General features: G+C 28.5%; 1 protein-coding gene across 1 annotated transcript; it reads left to right on the plus strand.

Annotated features, from left to right (window-relative positions):
• The first annotated feature begins 1,195 nt into the window (after window positions 1-1,195).
• LOC142326051 (xylose isomerase-like) lies at window positions 1,196-17,384 on the plus strand. Its single transcript, XM_075368148.1, has 9 exons — window positions 1,196-1,345; window positions 4,670-4,828; window positions 7,807-7,929; window positions 8,220-8,385; window positions 8,981-9,186; window positions 12,440-12,671; window positions 14,398-14,491; window positions 15,909-16,076; window positions 16,867-17,384. The coding sequence occupies exons 1-9, from the start codon at window positions 1,234-1,236 to the stop codon at window positions 17,050-17,052; spliced, it is 1,446 nt and encodes a 481-aa protein (XP_075224263.1). The 5' UTR covers window positions 1,196-1,233; the 3' UTR covers window positions 17,053-17,384.
• Window positions 17,385-21,489: the final 4,105 nt, after the last annotated feature.

A 21,489-nucleotide genomic window follows, 5' to 3' on the forward strand; every position in this document is an offset into this window, starting at 1 on the left:
TGCCAGCTTTTTTATAACATAGGTGAAAGAACCTGATACCATGTATCGCCATTAAATTCGTTCACAATCATCATTTGTGATTGAAATTTACTTTGTTTCATCAAACTTCCAACTATTATATACACTTACTAAATAATATCTTTATTCTTTAAAGCAGTTACATTCTTATGGGCATCAATATTGAGCTCCATTTACATCATCAGTGGTTGGTGAAAATTTTTGTTAAAATGCCTGAAAATCTAATTTTACTTGTTTCTTTGGAATCAAATCTTGCAGTCAGTTTTTTACCCACTTGGCATTTAATAATTGATGTAAGAATCTTTGCATACATTTTCAATGACACATTATATACATTCATTTAAAACACAAATTAATTAATAATTAGCAAACATTTTACACCCTGGAAGTAGTACTCTTGAAGAAAAAACAAATATTTATTGTTCAGTAACAATAAGTAGTATTTTTTATATAAAAAATTGTTTCATGTTAAACTACATAGGACCTACCACTTACTATGAATAACTGTGATTATGTTGAAGTCCCTACTGGCAGCTACTGTTAAATAGATACTGAAGCATGTTAAAGAAGAATCCAACATCTATTTTTTTAATTGGAAATAGTAATGAACTCAAGAGAGTTATTGCTTTAGGTCTCTGCTAGAGCAGAAATTGTTGTGAGAACAAGTTAGTGATGGGAGAATCTGTATTTTATGAACTAGTACATGCTTTTGAATTGTAAATTCTTAGTAGCATTTTTCCCATATAAATGAATGGATAACTTTCATTCATTGCAACACAATTACATTTCTTTTCTTACATGTACATAGATCATATGAGTATTATTTTTATGTTTTTGTGGTAATTTTGAATTTATTTTTTAATGTTGTTTTTTAAATTTGCATCAATACTATCTTTTTGTGTTACTTATGTGTAAAAAAAAACTGTTATTTGAAAACACTTTTAATACATTATTGTTATTTTGCATGGATGAAACACATGCATTCAGAACAATTCACTGGAAACCTGATACATTTTGAAAGTATATATAAATATTACACCTGAATCTAGTAATAAAAGGAATTTAATGGTGAGTTGAACATTAAAAAACTAAAGAGATAACTTCTGTTATGGTCCGTAGAACAAAAGCTATCTTATTACAGTTGTTTACAGATTTATATAATGCTGTTCACAGTGAGTATACTATATCATTGCTGTTACACATTCTGGTTGCATTATGGCATTATATACTGCCCAACAAGTTAATGCCAGCAAAAGGCAGAAAACTGCTTTAAGAGATTTATCCGTTCGTGCAAATGTCACTGTGGAAACTAATGAATACTTTGCAGGTATGTAATATTTTTTTTTTCAAATTATATACATTTCTTTTACTTTTTCTTTTTTTTACACAAGACTACTCATATCTTAATGGCAAACAAACTGAGCAGAGCATATATTTAAGGAATTATCTGCTTCAGAAGCAGAAAGTAGAAATTTTTTTAAGCGTTACAGACTTACCCCATCTTACATGAATTAAGAAAACAGCATGACAGCATAATTTATATTGTTATATTCATATTTGTAGTAAAAAGAATAATGATATACTTTTGCATTTATTTCAGCAGCTCTTTTGGGGGAAACCTTATCATTAATAACAATCATTGTGCATTATTATATGATTACAACTAAAGACCTTGCATATATTTTATATTGACATCGTAAAATATTAATCGTGGTCCTTTATCCCTCAAGACGTTTTTGATATACATTGCTTTCTCAATTGGCCAAGATATCTTCTAGTAGGTTTATATTTAATTCCATACACTGATAAGTAATCTATTTCCTGATATTCTGAAATTTTTCAATGTGCTGGCAACTCTTCCTTGACATACTTATTTGTTAAAACTTATCTTTTCTTGTTCAACTTTTCACTAAATGCCAAAACAGTTTAACAGTCTGAATTGTGACTCTTGCTATGAAAATTATCTGAACTGTTTTTGAGGAATTAAGCTGAAATATAAATTTTTTCTAAAATTTACTTTAAAAAAGAGGAGATTATTATTTGTTTATGCTTCCAGTTATAAGCTATGACCAATAACAGTTGGTCACTTTTTTGCATGAAAAATGAATTTTATAATATTTAATAATGCTAAGTTAACCAGGATTTGAGCCCAAACCTTTGAGTTGAAAGGCAGAGATGCTATCACTCACAAATTTTGGTGCAATTATAGAAATCACAAAATAAAATTGTATAATGATGCGCTAATATAATAACAATAGACGATCTAAATTAAAACAATAATATAACAAGTTTTAAAGAAAATTGTTTGTCAGTGATGTAAAAATATAACCTGACAATAAAAAAACTTTGGTGACATGTTTAACAAGAAAATTTTATAAAGTAACTAAAAAATGTATAATTGAGAAACACTATTTTCAACTGCAAATAACAATTTTTACCTCCAATATCGTTCACCTGCAGATCAAGGAACACATACACAGGCATTATAAACGATAGAATCAAATTTTTGCAAATTTCCTCAAAGAAAAAGGGCATTATTAGCAGGCATAAAACAGTTTTCAAATGTTATAAATTACATGTAAAAAAAATATCTTGGGATAATTGAACGATATGAATTTACAAACCATGAAATATATACCAAAGGAATTTATTACTTATTTTATGGGAACTATTAACAAAAGTGTCACTTCTAATTCCATTGAAAAAACATGTTTCATTGTTATTTTGCTATGAACACAAAGGGATTAAAAATGCCCATTGGGATTAAAAATTTCATGAGATTTGAAAAGAATTTTTTATAATTCTAATGCATTATCATTTTTTTCCATTAGAATTATTACTTTCTTCTATCATGCTGTAAAACATTTCTATTTCTTGTGTATATTTCTGTTCATTTTATTTTTCATTAATTTGGGGTTATTTTTTACTCTTGAATGCTTGTTCTTTTATAAATGAATCTATATAGTTAAAAACAAAGTTAGATTGTGATAATGATTTTCTTAAGGACCACTGCCGTGTTTCTGAAGTTCTGAAGAAGATATAGTTACTTATTACTTCACGGAATATCTCTGAACTGGTTTCTGCAAGTACTATGAAACATTTTATGCAGAGTATACATGCTATTAGTAAATCTGATCTTGAATAAGACTACTGTGAAGAAAAATAACTGGTCTCTGGTAATAGTCTCAAGTAGGTGTAGATGACTTAGAACAAAAGGTCAAAGAGAATTTATTGGAAGTAGCCAGAAACAATTACATATTGCTGTTTTATCAGAGTGTTTAGTCTTTAAAATGAGGGGAAGTATTTGTTTATTTCTAAGAATTTAAGTAATAGAATATTGATGTCTGTTTACTTTCTTGAAATTCATTGACTAACTATTCTGTGTTGTTAAGAATGTTAACATAAAACAAGGATTGTGGAGGTAGGTCACTGACTAAACTTAGAACAATTGTAATGGAAAGACTTTTATGATCAATGTATTTGGATCAAGTTGAAAATGCATGATGGTATCAACTAATTGATAATCATTGTTTTGCTACTAAACTTGCTAAATTTAAATCATATCTTGTCTAAATCAAGTAGAGAATATTGAACATTGCTTCACAAAAGAAATTATGTATATCTTTTTCAGACTTTTTTTTCTGTAAAGTGTCTAAGATACAAGAGACACCAATCAGTGTTGCTTTTACTCACAACATTGATGTTCTCTAAACTGCTTCATATCCTGGTAATTTTTTTTTTCTCAAATTAGCTAACATCAGATATCTTCTTCCTCTATTTATTTTTCCTATTATCTTTTCTTATATTACTGTGTTTTTTTTATTATCTAAATAGTGTCCTCTACTAAATATATGTTCTATTCAGTTTGTATTTCTCTCACTTCTTCTCAGTATCATATCAGCTCCCACTGACATTGAAAATCAATTTGGTATAATCTTCCCTATTCTGAGCACTATGAAAAAGCACTTTCTACACCTTGGATGCTGATCCAATACTTAATGTTGTCCAACCAGGATGTTTGTCTCCTTCCAACTCCTCTATGCTGTAGTTGTCAGGAGCTCTTGTCCAACTCCGGCTCTTCTCAAAACTTCTTCAGTATACCTCTGTTTTATCCATGGGAAGCAAATCATTCTTCTACAAAGCTACATTTCAATGGTCACCACCGTCAATGTCCAGACCCTACACCGGCACACCAACATAGACCAAAGGTAACATTTGAGCATTCTTTGCCTAAGCTTCAAATTCAGATTTTTATTGCAAAACATGGGCTTGATTCTAAGAAAAATTGCTTCATCTCTATTCTTTATTTCACCTCTTTATCAAGATCCAGTTGGTTGGTGACGTAGCAGCCCAAATATTTGAAGGAAGTAACTTTCTACTTGATGATAATTGTTATACAAACTAGCGGACAGGATGTCATTCATGGGCAAATGCCATGGATTTAGTCTGATGAGTTAATATTTAAGCCCATCTTAATCTGACGTTAGATGAATAGTAGATGCGAGAGAATACAACCCTGTCTTAAACCACATTGAATTGGTCCTTACAGGCATGAAATATGCCACATTTATTATTATAGCAAATTATTTAGTGAATCATATATTCAAATGATCTATGTGCTTATTATTTTTGTTTTTTTTTATTGAATTAGGATTTCCAAAAATTGAATACAAACCTGATGCCACTGTGGATGAAACTTTATGTTATCGTTTTTATAATGCTTCAGAAAAAATACATGGTCGAACTATGGAAGAATGGCTGAGAGCTGCAGTCTCTTTTCTTCATGCCTTTCATTCATACAGTGATAGTGGTAGGTATTCATTCAATATTAATAAATCCACTATACTAAACAATTACCAAATGTAGTCAAAGTGTGAGATACGAGTATAGAAAATAATTTATAGATCATGGAATTAAATCAGAATTATAAGAAGATACATTTACTAAAAAAAATATTTATTATAAGTATAAATTTAAAGAACATTATTATTAGTCAATTAATATACATAAAACAGAAAATTCACCAATTATAGTTTTTAGCATTTAATTTTTTGGTTTAGGTTAGGAACATTAATTTATTTACCAATCATACGTTTAATTAATGTAACAGTTAGTGCTATTATCCTTGTCCTGGATAAAAACTACTTTTAAAACTATATGACATATAAGATTAAATAAGTGCAGAAGTTATATATAAACAAGGTTTATGGATTCTATTTATAAATTTGATATATTTTGTTTTTCACTTTGTAGCTATACAGAAATTATAAATAATAATGAAGAAGAATCTAATCAATTGCTATTGAAAACTTTGTTTATGAGTAGTAGAAAAATTGAAAATTTTAAAAGATACCTTGTTTGCATTTTTAAAAATATATGCAATCAATTAAAACAAAGATCTAAATCTGAAAATTGTGTAGAAAAGTGGGTATATAAAAATTTATTGAGCAGTTGTGTTATAACATGTGCTGTTTCTGTATGCAAAAGTGAAAGAGGTAATTCTCAGTACCAAAATTTGTAACCAAGACATTAAGAAACTTATTGTTTTGTAATAAATAGAAGTTATTTCTAACATGAATTACACAAGAATGCATTACTCTTTTGTAAGTATAAAATTATATTATATGTTTTATATTTTATTGAACAACCTAGAAGAATTAGAAAATTCTAATTAAATTCTTGTGGATATAAGTAGAAACTAGTTTTTACCATATTTTTGGTTTTGAAATCAAAAAAGTAAAATGCTGAGGGTCTACAACAAGTGACAAAATATTATACTCAAGAAGTAAAGGAAATGTAAACTTTGACTTAGCTTCTTCAGTAGTCAAGATTTGTTTTAAAGTTCATTAATTTTTAAATGACTGGGTTGACATACATCTTACTTTTAATAAGTTTATTAACTACACAGACTTAATTAATACCATGAGTGAATTAATTTGAAGTAAATTTGTAAATAAAAACTGAAAATTAAAAACACAAGTATAACATTTTTTTAAATTTTTCCTGTTTTCACTACAGTACGTAAATCTACATTATAGTTTTTGTTATTCTGCATATAGAACAGCAAAAACTTCAGCATACTCATCATAGATTTCTTAGTATATTCATACTGATGAATTGTGCCAAGACATATCCTTGCTCTATATCATGAAGAATTTAGATTTATTCATAGAGGTTATTTTCCACTCTTGTACCTGCCTCAAAGATGAATTTACAATTATTTTATTATGTATTACATCCATGTTACCAGAAAAAATATTCTACATCTTTGTATTCTGTATTGTCAAATATCTTTTGAAAATCAATAAAGCATAAAGTATTCATTGATAATTATAGTAATACCTGACATTGTTGCACTAAAACAAAAAATGATAATAAAGTTTCTATAAAATGGTATAGAGTTTCCTCTGTAAACCCTCAACAAAATATAACTTGATGTTTCTGATCTTGTTTATAAGTATATTCGTAGATAATCTTTTAAAAATGTAAGATTGTGGCTAAAAATTATGCAATAACTTGATGATTTATTTGCATAATACTTCCTTGCTAGAGCACTAATGTAGATTTCAGACAAACTACTTTTTGTTAGCAACTTTACTACTTCTATTTGAATTTTATCGGGTCCACCTCTTTATCAGATAGGGAACATTCTCCATCTTTGTTTTCATAGTAGTAGGTCTAGTTGAGGTGGCTTTTGGTTCTGAAATTTTTAGTTAAATGCTGAGGTCTACATTAAGTGATAAAATATTATACTCAAGAAATAAAGGAAATGTAAGCTTTAATGTAACTTCTTCAGAAGTCAAAATTTGTTTTCGAGTTCATTAATTTTTAATGTTTAGCCAAGTTCCACTAAGTACTCATTGAAAGATTGTACATTGTTTTCCAAATCAGCAGATTATTGTGCAAAATCATCTGCAACTTACCAATTCTATATAATTAATAAATTCTATAGAATCATATCCAGATATCCCAAATTATAATATCCCAACATTATAATATAATGTTGATAAATGGTTTAATGGTGCTGCGGCATATACTGTAGCACCACTAATGATGGTAAAATTATAGGCTTGCAAATTTATTTTTTTCATCTCGCTTTCTATTTTTGGGCTTTTGTTGCTTCTTACAGTTTCCATGAATATTTTGACCTTCCGAGATTGTCTAAAAGATAGTTTCTCCATAACATTCTTTCCGAGTATCCAATTATAATATTCATTTTACTTTTATTCCCACTGTAAGATTGATCTTTTCAAAAAATCCATGTGTATCTGTTTTTCTTCTCCCTAGAAGAAAAAACTAAGGATTCCACTTTCTGTTTGCTTTAAAGAATTGTCAATAAGTTTACATTTTACATTTTTGACATTTTCCTAATTAAATTATTAGAGATTTAAAAATGCTGATCTCAAGAGAAGTGTAAATTTTCAAACTTTAAGAAGAAAATTTTAAGAAGAAAATTCAAACTGGAATTCCTCCTTTGTGAAGTAGAATTACTAAAATTAATTAATAGAAAGATAACATTTTGAAAAGTTCATTTGTGATCTGATTGAAATAAGGCTAATTTTTGTAATGTTCAGATAAAAATGTATTTTACACAAACAACAAGATTTAGTTACAATTTGTTTTTTAACAATAAATATGGGTAATTACACTGGTATAATAGTTTATCGTGTTCTAAGATAATTTACATTTTAAAAATATAACTACAAGTTTGTAAAATTAGTTAAATCAAAACTGATTTTGAATTTCTTTTTATATTAATTTTGAAATAAACATTTTTTTGTGGAACAGGCACTGGGAGATTCGATTCTACAGTTCTGAACAATTTTTCAAGATCGTGGGATGAAGGTACTATATCACTGGAAAGTTACAAACGAAGACTTCGAGCAGCTTTTGAGTTCTATTCTAAAATTGGTAAAAAATTTACAATCATTTCTGTAGTACTATCTTTTGATTTTAAACTATTATTTTTAATGAAAATTTACTTTTCTGTTCAAAGACAATTTCTTTTTATGTCAGAATCCCTCATACATTTTTAATGAGCATTGAGCTGAGAAACGTAAGAAAGTTGTCAAAAAAAAAGAAATATTTTCAACAGATTTATATGAACTTAGTATCAAATGCGTATTATGATATGAATGAAAATCTGCTGCAAATGGTAATGTTGTTCTTCACAGTGTTTACATTGTTTTTTCTGTTTGTAGGTGTGAAATACTGGACTGTGTATGATCGTGATTTGGCACCAGAAGGAGATACAATTGAGGAAACAAATCAGAATTTGGATGAAATGATTGAATTTGTACTGGAATTGCAACAACGTACAAACATTAAACCATTATGGGTTGCAGCAAACTTCCACAGTCATTCTCGGTAATGTATTAAATTTTATGCAAATATACATGATTTGCAAATTTTATGTAAATTATAAATAAGTATAATAGTGTCAATTTAGCAGATTGCATCATAATATTAAAATATAATTACTAATTGAAATTAATTTTTTGATATCAAAACAATATTTAAGTATACCATAATATTGTAGTAATTGAAAGTAATATTTATTTAATTTTAAAAAAATTGCCCTTTTTGCTTTTTCATCACATATCTTATTCCTTTCAGAGATTTGAATTTCTTGGAAATCAGAAATGCCTATACATAAATTTGTTTCTTGACATGAGTTCATGGTGTTACTGAGTATATATGTTTGTATACTTTGATTATATTTTTACTTAAACTTGAAGATGTTTAATCTGTATTTTTCATCTCATATCCACTTCATTAAATTGTTACAAGAAAACCAAAGATGCAGTGCTTAAGTAATTGATAAACATAACTAACACAAATTTTTTGATTTCATAGCGATAAATATTACAAGTAAATGTAATATGAAAATTAACATTGATGATATGTAAATTTACTCATCATCATATTATTAATGAGTGATATTATTTAATATTTCATTAAGGTATTACAATGGAGCTTGCACCAGTTCTGAACCACATATCATTAGCTGTGCTGGAGCTCAATTAAAGAAGGCAATGGAAATAGCTCAGCGATTGGGTGCAGATTGCTTCCTCTTTCGTGGTACACGTGAAGGTTACAGTTCAACTTTAAATACTGATCACAGTAAACAGCTGAGAAACTATGCCCGTCTTTTGAAAATGACAGCAGGTAAGATTTACTAAATTAAGAGAGTTATAGGAGAATTTTATAAATTAGATAGTTGGTAAAATTTAAGACAAATAAGATGTATAACTAATACTCACTTGTGAATCTGCAGATAAGCAGTATAATTTTTTAAATAGTGCATCACTATAGGTCATACGAGGTGCGTGAGAAAAGTAATGAGACTGACGTTTTACTTACCAAAGTTTTTATTTTTTCAAACAACAATATTATCCCCTTCAAAGTAGTTCCCTTGGGCAACTATACACCAGTGGAGTCGTTGTTCCCACTCCTGGTAGCAGCACTGGAAGACTTCAACTGGTAGAGCTTTTAACTGGTTGGTCACAGTCTTTTGAATGTTCTTCAGAGTTTCAAAATTACGTCCTTTTAAGACATATTTCAATTTCAGGAAAAGGAAAAGTCACAAGGACTCAAATCAGGTGAATAAGGTGTTGAGAAATGCGTTTTGAGGTCAAAAATTCCCTGATGGAATGGCCATGTGACACGGGGCATTGTCATGATGAAGCATCCACTTGTCTGCAATGTCTGGTCTCACACAAATCACTTTTTTCCTGAGCGTTTCAAGGACGCCTTTGTAAAACACTTGGTTGACAGTTTGTCCTGGAGGAACAAATTCTTTATGTACGATACCCCTACTGTCAAAAAAGCAAATCAACATGGTTTTGATCTTTGATTTGCTCATTCGACAATTTTTCGGTCAAGGAAATGACGGAGTGTGCTACTCTTCGCTTTGCCGCTTTGTTTCAGGATCGTACTCAAATATCCAGGATTCATCACCTGTGATCACACGATTAAAGAATTCTTGGTCATTGTCAATCCTCTCAAGAAGATCAATGCACATGTTTATTCGATTGTCCTTCTGTTCCATTGTTCGGCACCAATTTTGCACAAACCTTTTGCATGTCCAAATCGTCTGTCAAAATTTGATGTACGGTGAAAGTGTTTAAATTTAATTGTTCACTCATCATCCTTATTGTTAAACGACGGTCTGATCTCACAAGAACCCTCACACGCTCAACGTTTTCGTCAGATTTTGAAGTTTAAGGTCTTCCTGAGCGAGGTTGATCTTCAACTTATTCTCGGCCTTCCAAAAATGATTTGTGCCAGCGGAAAACTTGCGCTCTTGATAAGCAATGTTCCCCATAAGCCTGTTTCAACTTTTCAAAGGTCACACTCGCAGATTCCCCAAGTTTAACACAAAACTTGATTGCACAACATTGCTCTAAATTCCGATGCTCCATTTTCATAACAAACAACAAAAACACAACTTCACTGATGGCGCTGTCAAAAATAATGAGTTGGCTGGATGGAGTTGAAACTTGTATTCAGCATGTGGAAGGGATGAACAAACTGGTCTAGCACAGACCGATAGACACAGCGTTGCCAGATCGCTTGCAGTATTACCAATCTCATTACTTTTCTCACACACCTCATACTTTAAGTTTCCACATGAAACTTGTGGAACATAAGTGATCCTCATGAAACATACTATAAATCAAGAAAACATGAAGTATATACACATAGTACTACTATTCTGCTTGTAATGAGCAACTGTTTCTGATTAAGTAAAGAGTAATTCAACCTCCAAATTAGTAACCTAGTTATAAACAATTCATGAGCATTATGTTTTATCGAGTTATTTTGTTTATAATTTTGTTAAAACTGTTTATAGCTTTATATAAAAGAACAAAGTGAAGGTATTTTATTGTGATTTTACTATATGATGTAAGTTATCTCTAAAGTTTATTTTTATTAAAGTTTCTTAAACTATCCTGCCAGTTCTGAGGCAAATATGTTCCTTGGATAACTGTCATTTAATGGTTTTTATTCTTTCAATAATTATGTATATTTTGGGGCATTACAGTACAAATTTAAATTGTCACCAAGTACTGGTACAATCAGTACCTGATGATAATATGACTGAAATTGTTATTAAGTTTTTAAAAACTGTTCATCTATTGTTACTTTATATTTTATGTTGCGGTGATTAATGAATTAAGTACTGCATGCTTTATGTATTTCATTAGCTTATGATTTATTTTGCATTAGCTTACAAACTGTTCAGACAAGAACTCTTTACAACCATTGCATTATTTCTTTTTGTTAATATTCAGTACTGTTTGTTCTTTTTCTAATTTTCTGTTTTATATAACTTATTTTTTGCATAATCTTATTTTAATTAGTTTTTGCTGTTAATGAGTATATTAGATATACCCTGATTTTTATGTTTAAAGTTTTTGTGCACCACAAAAAATTCTACTTTCCATTTTTCTTTTTATATTTTATCGCCTATTTTTTTTTCTTTTATAGTGTCTTATTATTTGGAATCTTTAATAAACTTACTTAATGGCTTTAGTTATGTTGTAGTCATCATTGCTTATTTTGGGTTTTTTATCATTCGATAATAATTTCAATAGTCTTTCCAACCATAATAATTGAAAAAAAAGAATACTAGTAATTCATCTTTCATTATTGGTCTACCAATATATATATATTTACAGTTTTAGAAAATACTAATAACTCAGTAAAACTGCTTTGTCTTACCTTAAATTGAAAAATGTTACTGTACAGATATGCGTAAGTGGCTGCCATGAAAAGTCTCTTTCTATAATAAAATAATCCATAAGTATGCTAATATGTACTTTTCTTAAGTTATTATTAATGCTATATGGTGATTACAATTCTATACACTTATGTAGGTGTGTTAGTCATTATTAAAAGATTGTCTTCATAAAAATGTCCATAGAGAATTATGTAAGTGTACGATAATTATGTTTTAAGACAATAATCCCAAGCACTTGAGATGCTTCTGAATTTATGTGAAGGAAATGAAAACTAATCAAAAATAACTTACAATAGAAGATGGATATGGCTTTTTAAACTTTTTATTATCTTGGTACATGTTTCTGCACTTTCCTGATACGTCTATGGTAAAGGAAGATTGCATGAATATAATTTTTTTCATTTTTCTCCAAAACAGTGGACATCTTTAATAAACTAAAGCTATTGAGGATTACTTTCATAACATTTAAATTTTAAACATTATGTTCTTATTGCTACTCCTAGGCTAAAGGAATCTTATGTGAATGCAATCTTTTTTGTTTCCTCAATAGTGGTTGGAAACTTATAAATAGACCAAACCTATTAACAGAAGTTCAAATTTTGTTTCAGTTATTTCAAATAATATTTTTGTAGATAGAGAATTGATATTAAAATGTTAGTAATTAAATAATTGCAGGTTATAAAGAAAGACTAGGATATCGTGGGCAACTACTGTTTGAACCTAACTTTGAAGATTTCCACAGTACTTGTATTAATGTACAGAATTATGATTTTGATTACAATAAGACATATTATAGATATGATTATGATACAACAAGCGCTATTTGCTTTCTTAAGCATTACAACTTGGATAAACTTGAATTCAAGATAAGCACCAAACCTGGACATCAGCTGGTTATGGCTTCTGCGTAAGTTTCTTTCAAATTTAAATCATTTATATTTTTAACCTTCAGTATGGTTAATATGTGGACTTTTTTTTCAGTAATGCATTAACCTATATCATTTCATTTCTTCTTTCCTTTACAAACATTCAGTCTGTTAGTGTCTTGCCTGGCATGATTGTAGGCAACCTAACACAAGACAAAAGACACCATGTAAAAACAGATTACCCTTTCTCAAGAACAACAAAAGTATCTCAAGCTACTACACTATACAAAGTAAGAATGAAGTAGTTTTTTCTGCAATCTTCAATGTAAAAGATAATTTATCAAAATGCCAAGCCAAAACCAAAATTTTGGAAGTATTATGTTCTAAAAGTAACTAATAATATTCTGTTTACCACAGGAACAGGCCATGTAGTAAATATTATGAACATTATAGTTCTTAGAAACAGCAGCTCTTAGGCAACTTGTACCTCTTGTGAGCACAGGTTTTGTCACAGGTGCTGTATATTTGTCAGAAACACTAAAATATTGGGATGGATAGTGTAAAGCAATAAATGAGTGTTGAAAATACACTGCACAATATATTAAATGATAGTTGTTGATACTGAATTCAAAAAAACGGAAGATCATACTTAGAAGTTAACTCTTAAGTCTAAAATGGAAAAAAAAATTATTATTGTTAAGACTCAACTAAAAAGAATCTGTTTTTATTGATTTTTATTCTATATTCTGTTCTATATTTCTTATTTTGATTTTATTCTACAAAACTTCTTTTGTTTTGTATGAAATCATTTTTATTGCATAGGTATGTAATTTTGGTAGCTACTAGTATGGTTTATTACTTTGTTCTTTTTATGAAAATTTTTATATTGATTTCTTTTTTCTGATTTAAATCTTTTAGTAATTCTATATTCATTTATAAATTTTATATTCAATGTGTGAATGTATTATTGAGTTTTTGTGTTTACGAAATTTTAAGAACTGAATTACTAATTTAAATTAAATTTGGAATATACATTCTACCAAAGGAAAATTTGTCATTTCATTGTGGGTGGGTTTGTAATTTGTTCTAGCACCAACAAAGAAAAAGAACTATAAGTTAAATTTAAATAATTAATTTTTATTTTATAAAAAAAGATTAGTATTGTTTTGTAAGTATTTTTCCATCTCTTAAAACTGAAGCCTGTTAAAAAGAAATATGATTTTTTATTATTTGTTCAACAGCAGCTTGAGATAGCAACTGCTATTGTTATTAACCAATCAAAAAAAACCCCAACATCATCAACTGAAACTACATTAGGCATTCTTTAATACTGGTGAATGATGATACTTTATTTTTGCTTCACACCCATAGTTTATTCTTACTTCACACCTTTCAATATCCAGGTTACGTACTTCCTACTTTCTAATCTGTTAATATGTTGCGGAATTATCACATTATAATGTTTGTTGTTTATAATCTTACTCAGGACTGTGTATTTTTTTTATTGTCAATCTAAAAGAAATATATTAACTGTCATTTTTGTTAATTATATTTTATCAGACATAATTTTGTTACACATCAGACTATGAAAATTGTTTTTTTTTTTCAGTTTAATGATAAAACTATAAAATATTATTTTCATTAGTATCAAATGTTTTATTTTTAAGATGTGTTAAAATTGCATTAACAATTTATATAACATTTTTTTGTTTGGTAAATGCATAAAAATTATAATTTTTATATATTTAAATTTAAAATGTATTTCAGTTATGGCATGTTGGGTTCTGTTGATTGTACTTCCATAACATCACCGCCAAAAATAAGAGAGGCAACTTTGTTGATGAAGGCTGTTGTTGAACATGTAAGTCTACCTTTAAAATTACACTGTACCTCATTTTTGTCTTATAAAAAAAAAATATTGCGTTTGGCTTCAAAACTGACTTAAATCAACCACTGCTGGATTTGTTAAAGAAGTCTGTTCATAGAGAAGTCATATATTTGGAGTGGATTTGTAATGGAATGGTAGAAAATATGAGTGTAAAACGGTTTAAATAAGAACTAGCATTACACATTGCTAAAAATGTTATACATCTTTATGTACAGTTATCTGTAACATGTATGTGTATATATACACTTTTTTTCTATAAAAAAATTATTTTTATTGTTTACTTTACATTTTTCAAACTCATTTATAATATTTTTCTAAAGTCGATCCTTTCGAGAATCATATTCCTCTGCACTATATAAATTATATTAATCTGATCAGGCTAATTACAGAATTAATAAATGAAATAAGTAAAACCTACCTTATTCCAAACTTAATGCAGGAGCACTTTTGCAAGTTACTTGCATCATCAGTTGCTCGATATAATTTTTTTTTCAGATCATTCATATCAAATTACATATTAAAATTGAAATTGAAATCCTATATTATACTTAAGATTCAAAATTTTAAATTGTTAAAAGATCTTTTTCCAAATTAAAATCAAAACAGAAATTAAAACTGTTTTTTACAAATTTAAAATTTAAATTAAAAATTGCATATATATATATATATATATGTATTATTGTTAATTTTTGACATTTGTTTTTTTTTATATATGTTATCTACTAAAGATTCATTATAAGCATTAACCAAGAAATAGATATTATAAAACAAATTGCTAAATATAATGGTAAAGAATTATTTCTGAAAGGAAACATCAGCCCTTTTGGTAATTGTTATGAATACTAACTTATACAATTGATTAAAAAAAATTAAGTTAATCCATGTTAAGTTTGGCTGGAAGGAGCAAATACTACTGCTTTATTTTCTGTGAGGAAATATTCTTTCTTATTCTTGTTCTTTTATAATTCAATATAGTGGCATTCTTTTATATAAAATTGTTTGCTAATCAGATGTTCAAATGAAACTACTTAAGAGAAGACCATCAAAAAATTGAAAATCATGACATTTTTGTTGTTGGATCATCAGATATTAGATGTTTATAAAAAGTTAAAAGATGTTTTAAACAAAAGTGCTAAATTTAGTAATTTAAAACTAAAAATGAATTGTTTTTGTCCATTGAGTTTTATAATTAATATAAACAATGAAATGTCAGGATGATAATAGTAAAATCATAAGAATATATCTTCAGCATAATATTAGTGCCAGTATTAATATTATACACTTGGAAGTACCCACCATATAATCATATCTTACTAGCAGTTTATAAAGTATTTTCTTACTCTTTATTGCCAAAATTTAATTCCTGCAATTTCATAATTTAACAATATAGGGTGGTCTCCAGCCAGGTGGACTCAATATTGGCCTAGTGTTACGTCCTGACTCAACAGAATTAAAAGATCTTTTGGTTGCGTACATAAATTGTATTGATATTTATGCTAAAGGATTCCGTATTGCTGCGAAGTTGATTGCAGACAGCACTTTTGCAAAAAATTTACAAGTAAGTATTTATTTATTGTATTTTGAAAAAAATTTGTGTTGTTATCAAGACAGATCAGATTTTGTTGTGAATATGTTGAGGTAAAAATTAGCCCAGATCAGAGAAAATGGAGGAATAATGTTGTCAAACCTAAGAACTTCTTAAAAAAATCTTTTCTTGATCTCTGTTTTTGAAAGGTAAGAAAATAAAACAAAATTTCTTAGGTGAGCATGACAGAATGAGATAAAAATGTTAAAATATTTAAAGTTTAAGTAAATCCCAGGAAAAAGAGTATAAACAAAGAAAAAATAAAATAAATAAGTTATATTTTACATAAATAGTTTATTTTGTAACTGATATAAAGGTTAATATTATTTTTTAATTAACTGTATAAATCAATAGTTTTACCTAGAATTATTTCCTGTAGACACTTCAGTAGTCTTAAGTGAAGCCAATATATGTATTTTGAAGCATACAGTGTTATAATTTGACAACTTAACTTATACATTATTGTATTATTTTGAATTATATTATTACATAACCATACTTAGCTTTTTACTATCACTAATTTACACTATATATTAAAACAATGTTTGTTGCAAAAAGCTAAGTCTGATAAGACTTTAAACTGTACAATTTTATATTGTTAAATACAAGCACTTTCTAAATCCATTAATAAAGTATACCAGTGACTTTTTGAATGTTTTAATTATAATTGACAAATCAGTCAGGTTACACTACAGGTACAGTAGCTTTTTCAATAATTAGTAAGTGAGTTTATTATATATTTACTTCATTTTTTATTTTACAGCAAAGATATCTTGGATTTCATTCAGGATTTGGAAGCAGGTTTGTTAATGGAGAGGCAAGTCTTGAGGAATGTGAAGAACAAGCTAAGAAATTAAATCAAAATACAGAATCTGTACAGCAAACATCTGGACGTTCAGAACACTGGGAAGCTGTATTTACAAGATACTGTAACAGCGTAAGATTTTAACTCTCACTGCGCCGCATTCTAAGTAACCTTATAATGCAGGGATTCTGATGGTTTTATTGGTTTGCAATAATCTAATCATAAGCATTAGTCAGCTAAGTTTATAGAAGTATGTTAGTTCATTTAGATTTCAAGGTATCACCATATTGTTATATAAAATCTGTTTGTGTTTTTAAATAGTACAGAATGATATATGCATGAATGGAAAGTAGTTATAGTTTGGCTTTTAATCATAACTGTCATTAGTTGTAGAATTTCAGCATTCTAGTGATTTTTGTATTACATAATTACAAATGAATAAATAAATTATGATATTATAATGTTTCATAATTATTCTTGGTTTATAATATTTATTAGGTAAACTCTGAAAATAAAGTTTGTAATTTTTGTACTTTTTGAAATAATTTCTTCTCTGTCCTGGATGAAATTCAGTCGATCAAAATTTGAAGAAAGTAGGCTTTTATCATTGTATATTTAAAATCATTTGGATCCTGCCACATCTGAGTTTGAGTAGAGGTGAGTTAGGGATCCACCAAACTATTTCTCTAATGATCATTTACTCAGGGGCTTGTTCTGTTTCAATATTCTAATACTTGATTTATGTTGAAGATTTTAGCATCTCAAAATTTCATCAATCTTCCAAGTTTTTGAATATAACATGAGGATTACATTAGGAGTTTCCTTACATTATGAACAAGTTTTATGAGCATGTCATAGTACATCAACAGCAACTAAATAGAGAACCATGTTTTATTATTTTTCCTTAACAAGAAGTTGTTTTAATCATTATTAATTTATAAATATTTTTTAACAGATTGTGGTTTCCTATTGGTTTTTAATACTTCCCTACCTTCAGATGGAAACTACTCAAAAAACTGTATACTTGTCACAAGAATGCTTTTATTGCAAGTATTACCATTTTTTTTGTGCTACGATAATGCAGGCCAGCAACATTATCTAATAATGTAGATAATATTAGTGCAGATAACAGATTATCTGTAGAAATATATATCATTCTACAACTTACCTTTAAATGCTCAAAATCATATAAATTCAATTCTTTAACATTTTATACTGGTTTGGCTTGTAACACTGTGTTTACTTTATGGATTTCTATTTTAATTTATTTATCTAAAGAAATTTATAAACTAAAGAAGTGTAACACCTGTTATGAACCTAACATAAGAATGGTTAAAAAAAACACCTTCAATGCTGAAAATTAGAAACAAACTGCAGAGAGCCTCAAATAAAATCACGGCTACATTGAGAGGTCAGAAAGATCTCTCTGGAATCCCAAATCAAAGCTTATTCATAAGCATCAACAATTTTATTTAGTTTTGTTATTAAAAAAGCATCACTATCATTACTAGCAGGCTAGTTTATTGGTAACTTGTAGGATATGCAAAAACCATCTTTTACCTGTGTGCATTACAGGTACTAAAAACTACACAAAATAATATACACACATTGTTTGTCAAATAATAATGCCATAAGTGTTGCTGTTTGATTATTTTCATAACATCTGAAATACATGTACCATACACAATTATCCTTATTTTATCTTTATATTTATCTAGTGTTTTCTGTTGTAGTAGTTTAAAACTTACTTTATCATAACAGATAACTATTATTGTCAATAAATTTTTTTTTAAATTGGCAGTGTTTTTACTGATTCGATATTGACTTGCTAGACAAATCAGTGATATTTGTGAAAGCATTTACAAAGAAAAAATCAGTAAAAAGGGAGCTTAAATTTAGTACAATAATAAAAATTTAATATTATGTATTTATTCATTAATGTCAGCAACAACTGAAACCTAATTACTTTAGATTTCTCTACTTTATTTTTTATAACAACAGACGAATTAGTGTTCACTAGTTCTTAACAGTAAATAGCTAATGATAAAAAAATGTCAGTATTGTAGCTAAATGAAAAGGCATTTATATATTTAGTCCAGGCTGAATCTGTTTTGGGTGGGATTTTTTCTATGTGATTGCTAATTTATTGCTTTAATGCCTCTGGAATATCATCAGAAATGATTATATTGTTATGCGCCATTTGATAAAGGTGTGCTTAAATTTTTATTAAACAAAATGTAGAAAAATCGCAAAAATATCCATTTTTCTTCTGTTTCCCCAGATAACTCAATAACTGTTCATTTTTTAGAAAAGATCGAGAGAGAAAAAAAGTTTTATTATTAAATTTTACACACAATATCATTGGTTGCATATCGAAAAATAGTTATTATTGATGCAAAAATTATTAAGTAGTTGCAAAATTAATTAACAAAACACAAATAGTTTATTACAGTTTAAAAGTAAACAAATCTGTTATAGTTTAAACAGAACACAATTATTCTATGTTTTAATTGGTAAACTGATTTATAAAAAGTTGTTTAATTTTAGACTCTTGTCTTAAGTGGTAATTTCTAAATGGATGAAAGCTAGTGAGAAACAAAAAAGAGAAATAATAGCTGTAACCCTTATATAGAGTACCAACTTAATGACTTCTTAGTTTTAGAAAAAATCCAATCTATAAACTCAATGCTTAATCCTAGAAAACATAACTCTGCCTCAGCAACTGATGACATTGAATGAAATAAAGTACCTTGTAAAATACCACGTAATTAAATATCAAGAATATAATAAATAGAGACCGGATTATATACAACATAAAAAGCTTGAAATATGCATGAAAAAGGCTTAAAATATGCATGAAAACTGTCAAAATATGCAACTTTAAATAATAAAAAAAATAGTAATTTTTAGTTTTTTTATTTCAAAATCAGCATACATTTAATAAGTAGTTGAATAACATATAAATTTGATGATTAACAATTATTTAACATTTTGTTACTATTTTGTTTTTTTTTGTTATGTGAACAATCAGGTACTGTTCCAAATGTTCAGTAGTAAGATTGTGTCTTCAGTCACTCAAAATATTTTTATAAGTGGAAAAAGATCACTCCACATCTATTGAGGTAACTGGGCAGTATTTGAATTTGGGTGCTACGTTAGCACTTATTGTTTCTGGAAAAAGTTCACCCGTCCCATTAATAAAACTATCAATTTGACACAAAGGTTCAAAACCTGGGTTATTATTCAAAATGTTTTCAAATTTTTCTTTAAATTTACACAGGAATACCTCTGACAATGCGAAGTTCATTTGGTGGAGTTTATTCATTAACTGAGTAGATTCAGTCAACGCCAAACCTTGAGTTTCAAGTTTTTTAATACTCACAGGTATGTGGGAAAAATGAGTACTAATCACAGCTTTGTTTTTTTTTTTTTATACTAGAATCGTTAAATGCTTCCTTGCACTGACAAACTGCCATAGCCTTTGCACTATTGAAGTCGTTTACTACACTTTTGATGGCCTTGAAATATTCATTGTAAAACAGTACAGCTTCCATGTTCCCCATCGAGTTACCGCTGGTTCGGGAGGTAAAGGCTCATTCGGCAGTTTTTCTTCATAGGCCTCATTGCGAGCAGGTGCCTTAAGAAACACTTTCTTTGTTGATGAAATCAGTTTATTTACATTCCCAAATGTGGATTGCACTTCTTCAGCGAGTCGATGCACTCCGTGAGCAAAACATGTCACATGAATCAAATTGAAATAAAATACTTGGAGGGCTTTGGCTGCCTTGATCATTTAGGGAGCAGCATCTGAGAGAAACACTTTTTCATCTTATCTGCAGAAGATTCAGGAAATATTTTTTAATATCCTCATTCACAAATCTGGTGATCGTAGAATGATTTTTCTTTTTAAGGTCTTTGCAGGCCACCATATAGGAAGAAGAAGGCTCTAGTTTTAATGCACCGACAGTGGTTTTTGTGTTTACCTTTACTTTGGAATAAAATCACAGCTACTTGTCGATGTTTTAACTTGTCGTGGGCCTTTCTTCTGCAATCCTGCGATATGAAGATTTGTCTTGATATGCTAGTCTATATGAAACTTTTTTGTGCACAAAATATTTTTCTCGCAAACTCGACAATATAAAACATTTCTGTCGTATGTAAATGTTCTAGGATAGTCAGCTATCAACAAAGAGACAATATTTTTTTGGATGCATGGTACACAATAAACTTTGCACAAATAAATAAAAAACTAAACTGATGCAATGACCACGTCAACAATAACATGCATAATTTAATTGCCTAGTAGGAGGAGTGCTACAGTAGGCGTGCGCAACGCAGAACGGTATCATCTGTCCTTGTCTCACGTTAGTCTGTGTTTTACTTGGCCTCATAATAATGTTATCCTACCAAAACAATAAACGCATGGCTGCTAAGTGCACTCTAAGAGCGATGCGGCTAATAGGTTTTCTGCCTACAACGTAAAATTTAATTTATTAACTAGGTACCGTACCAAAAAATATTGTAGGTATAGCGAAAATGTGCTTTATGACTAGATTTTAAGGAATATATGCAATAACTGGT

The sequence above is a fragment of the Lycorma delicatula genome, chromosome 6, assembly GCF_047948215.1.
Source record: "Lycorma delicatula isolate Av1 chromosome 6, ASM4794821v1, whole genome shotgun sequence".
Classification (NCBI taxonomy): Eukaryota; Metazoa; Arthropoda; class Insecta; order Hemiptera; family Fulgoridae; genus Lycorma; species Lycorma delicatula.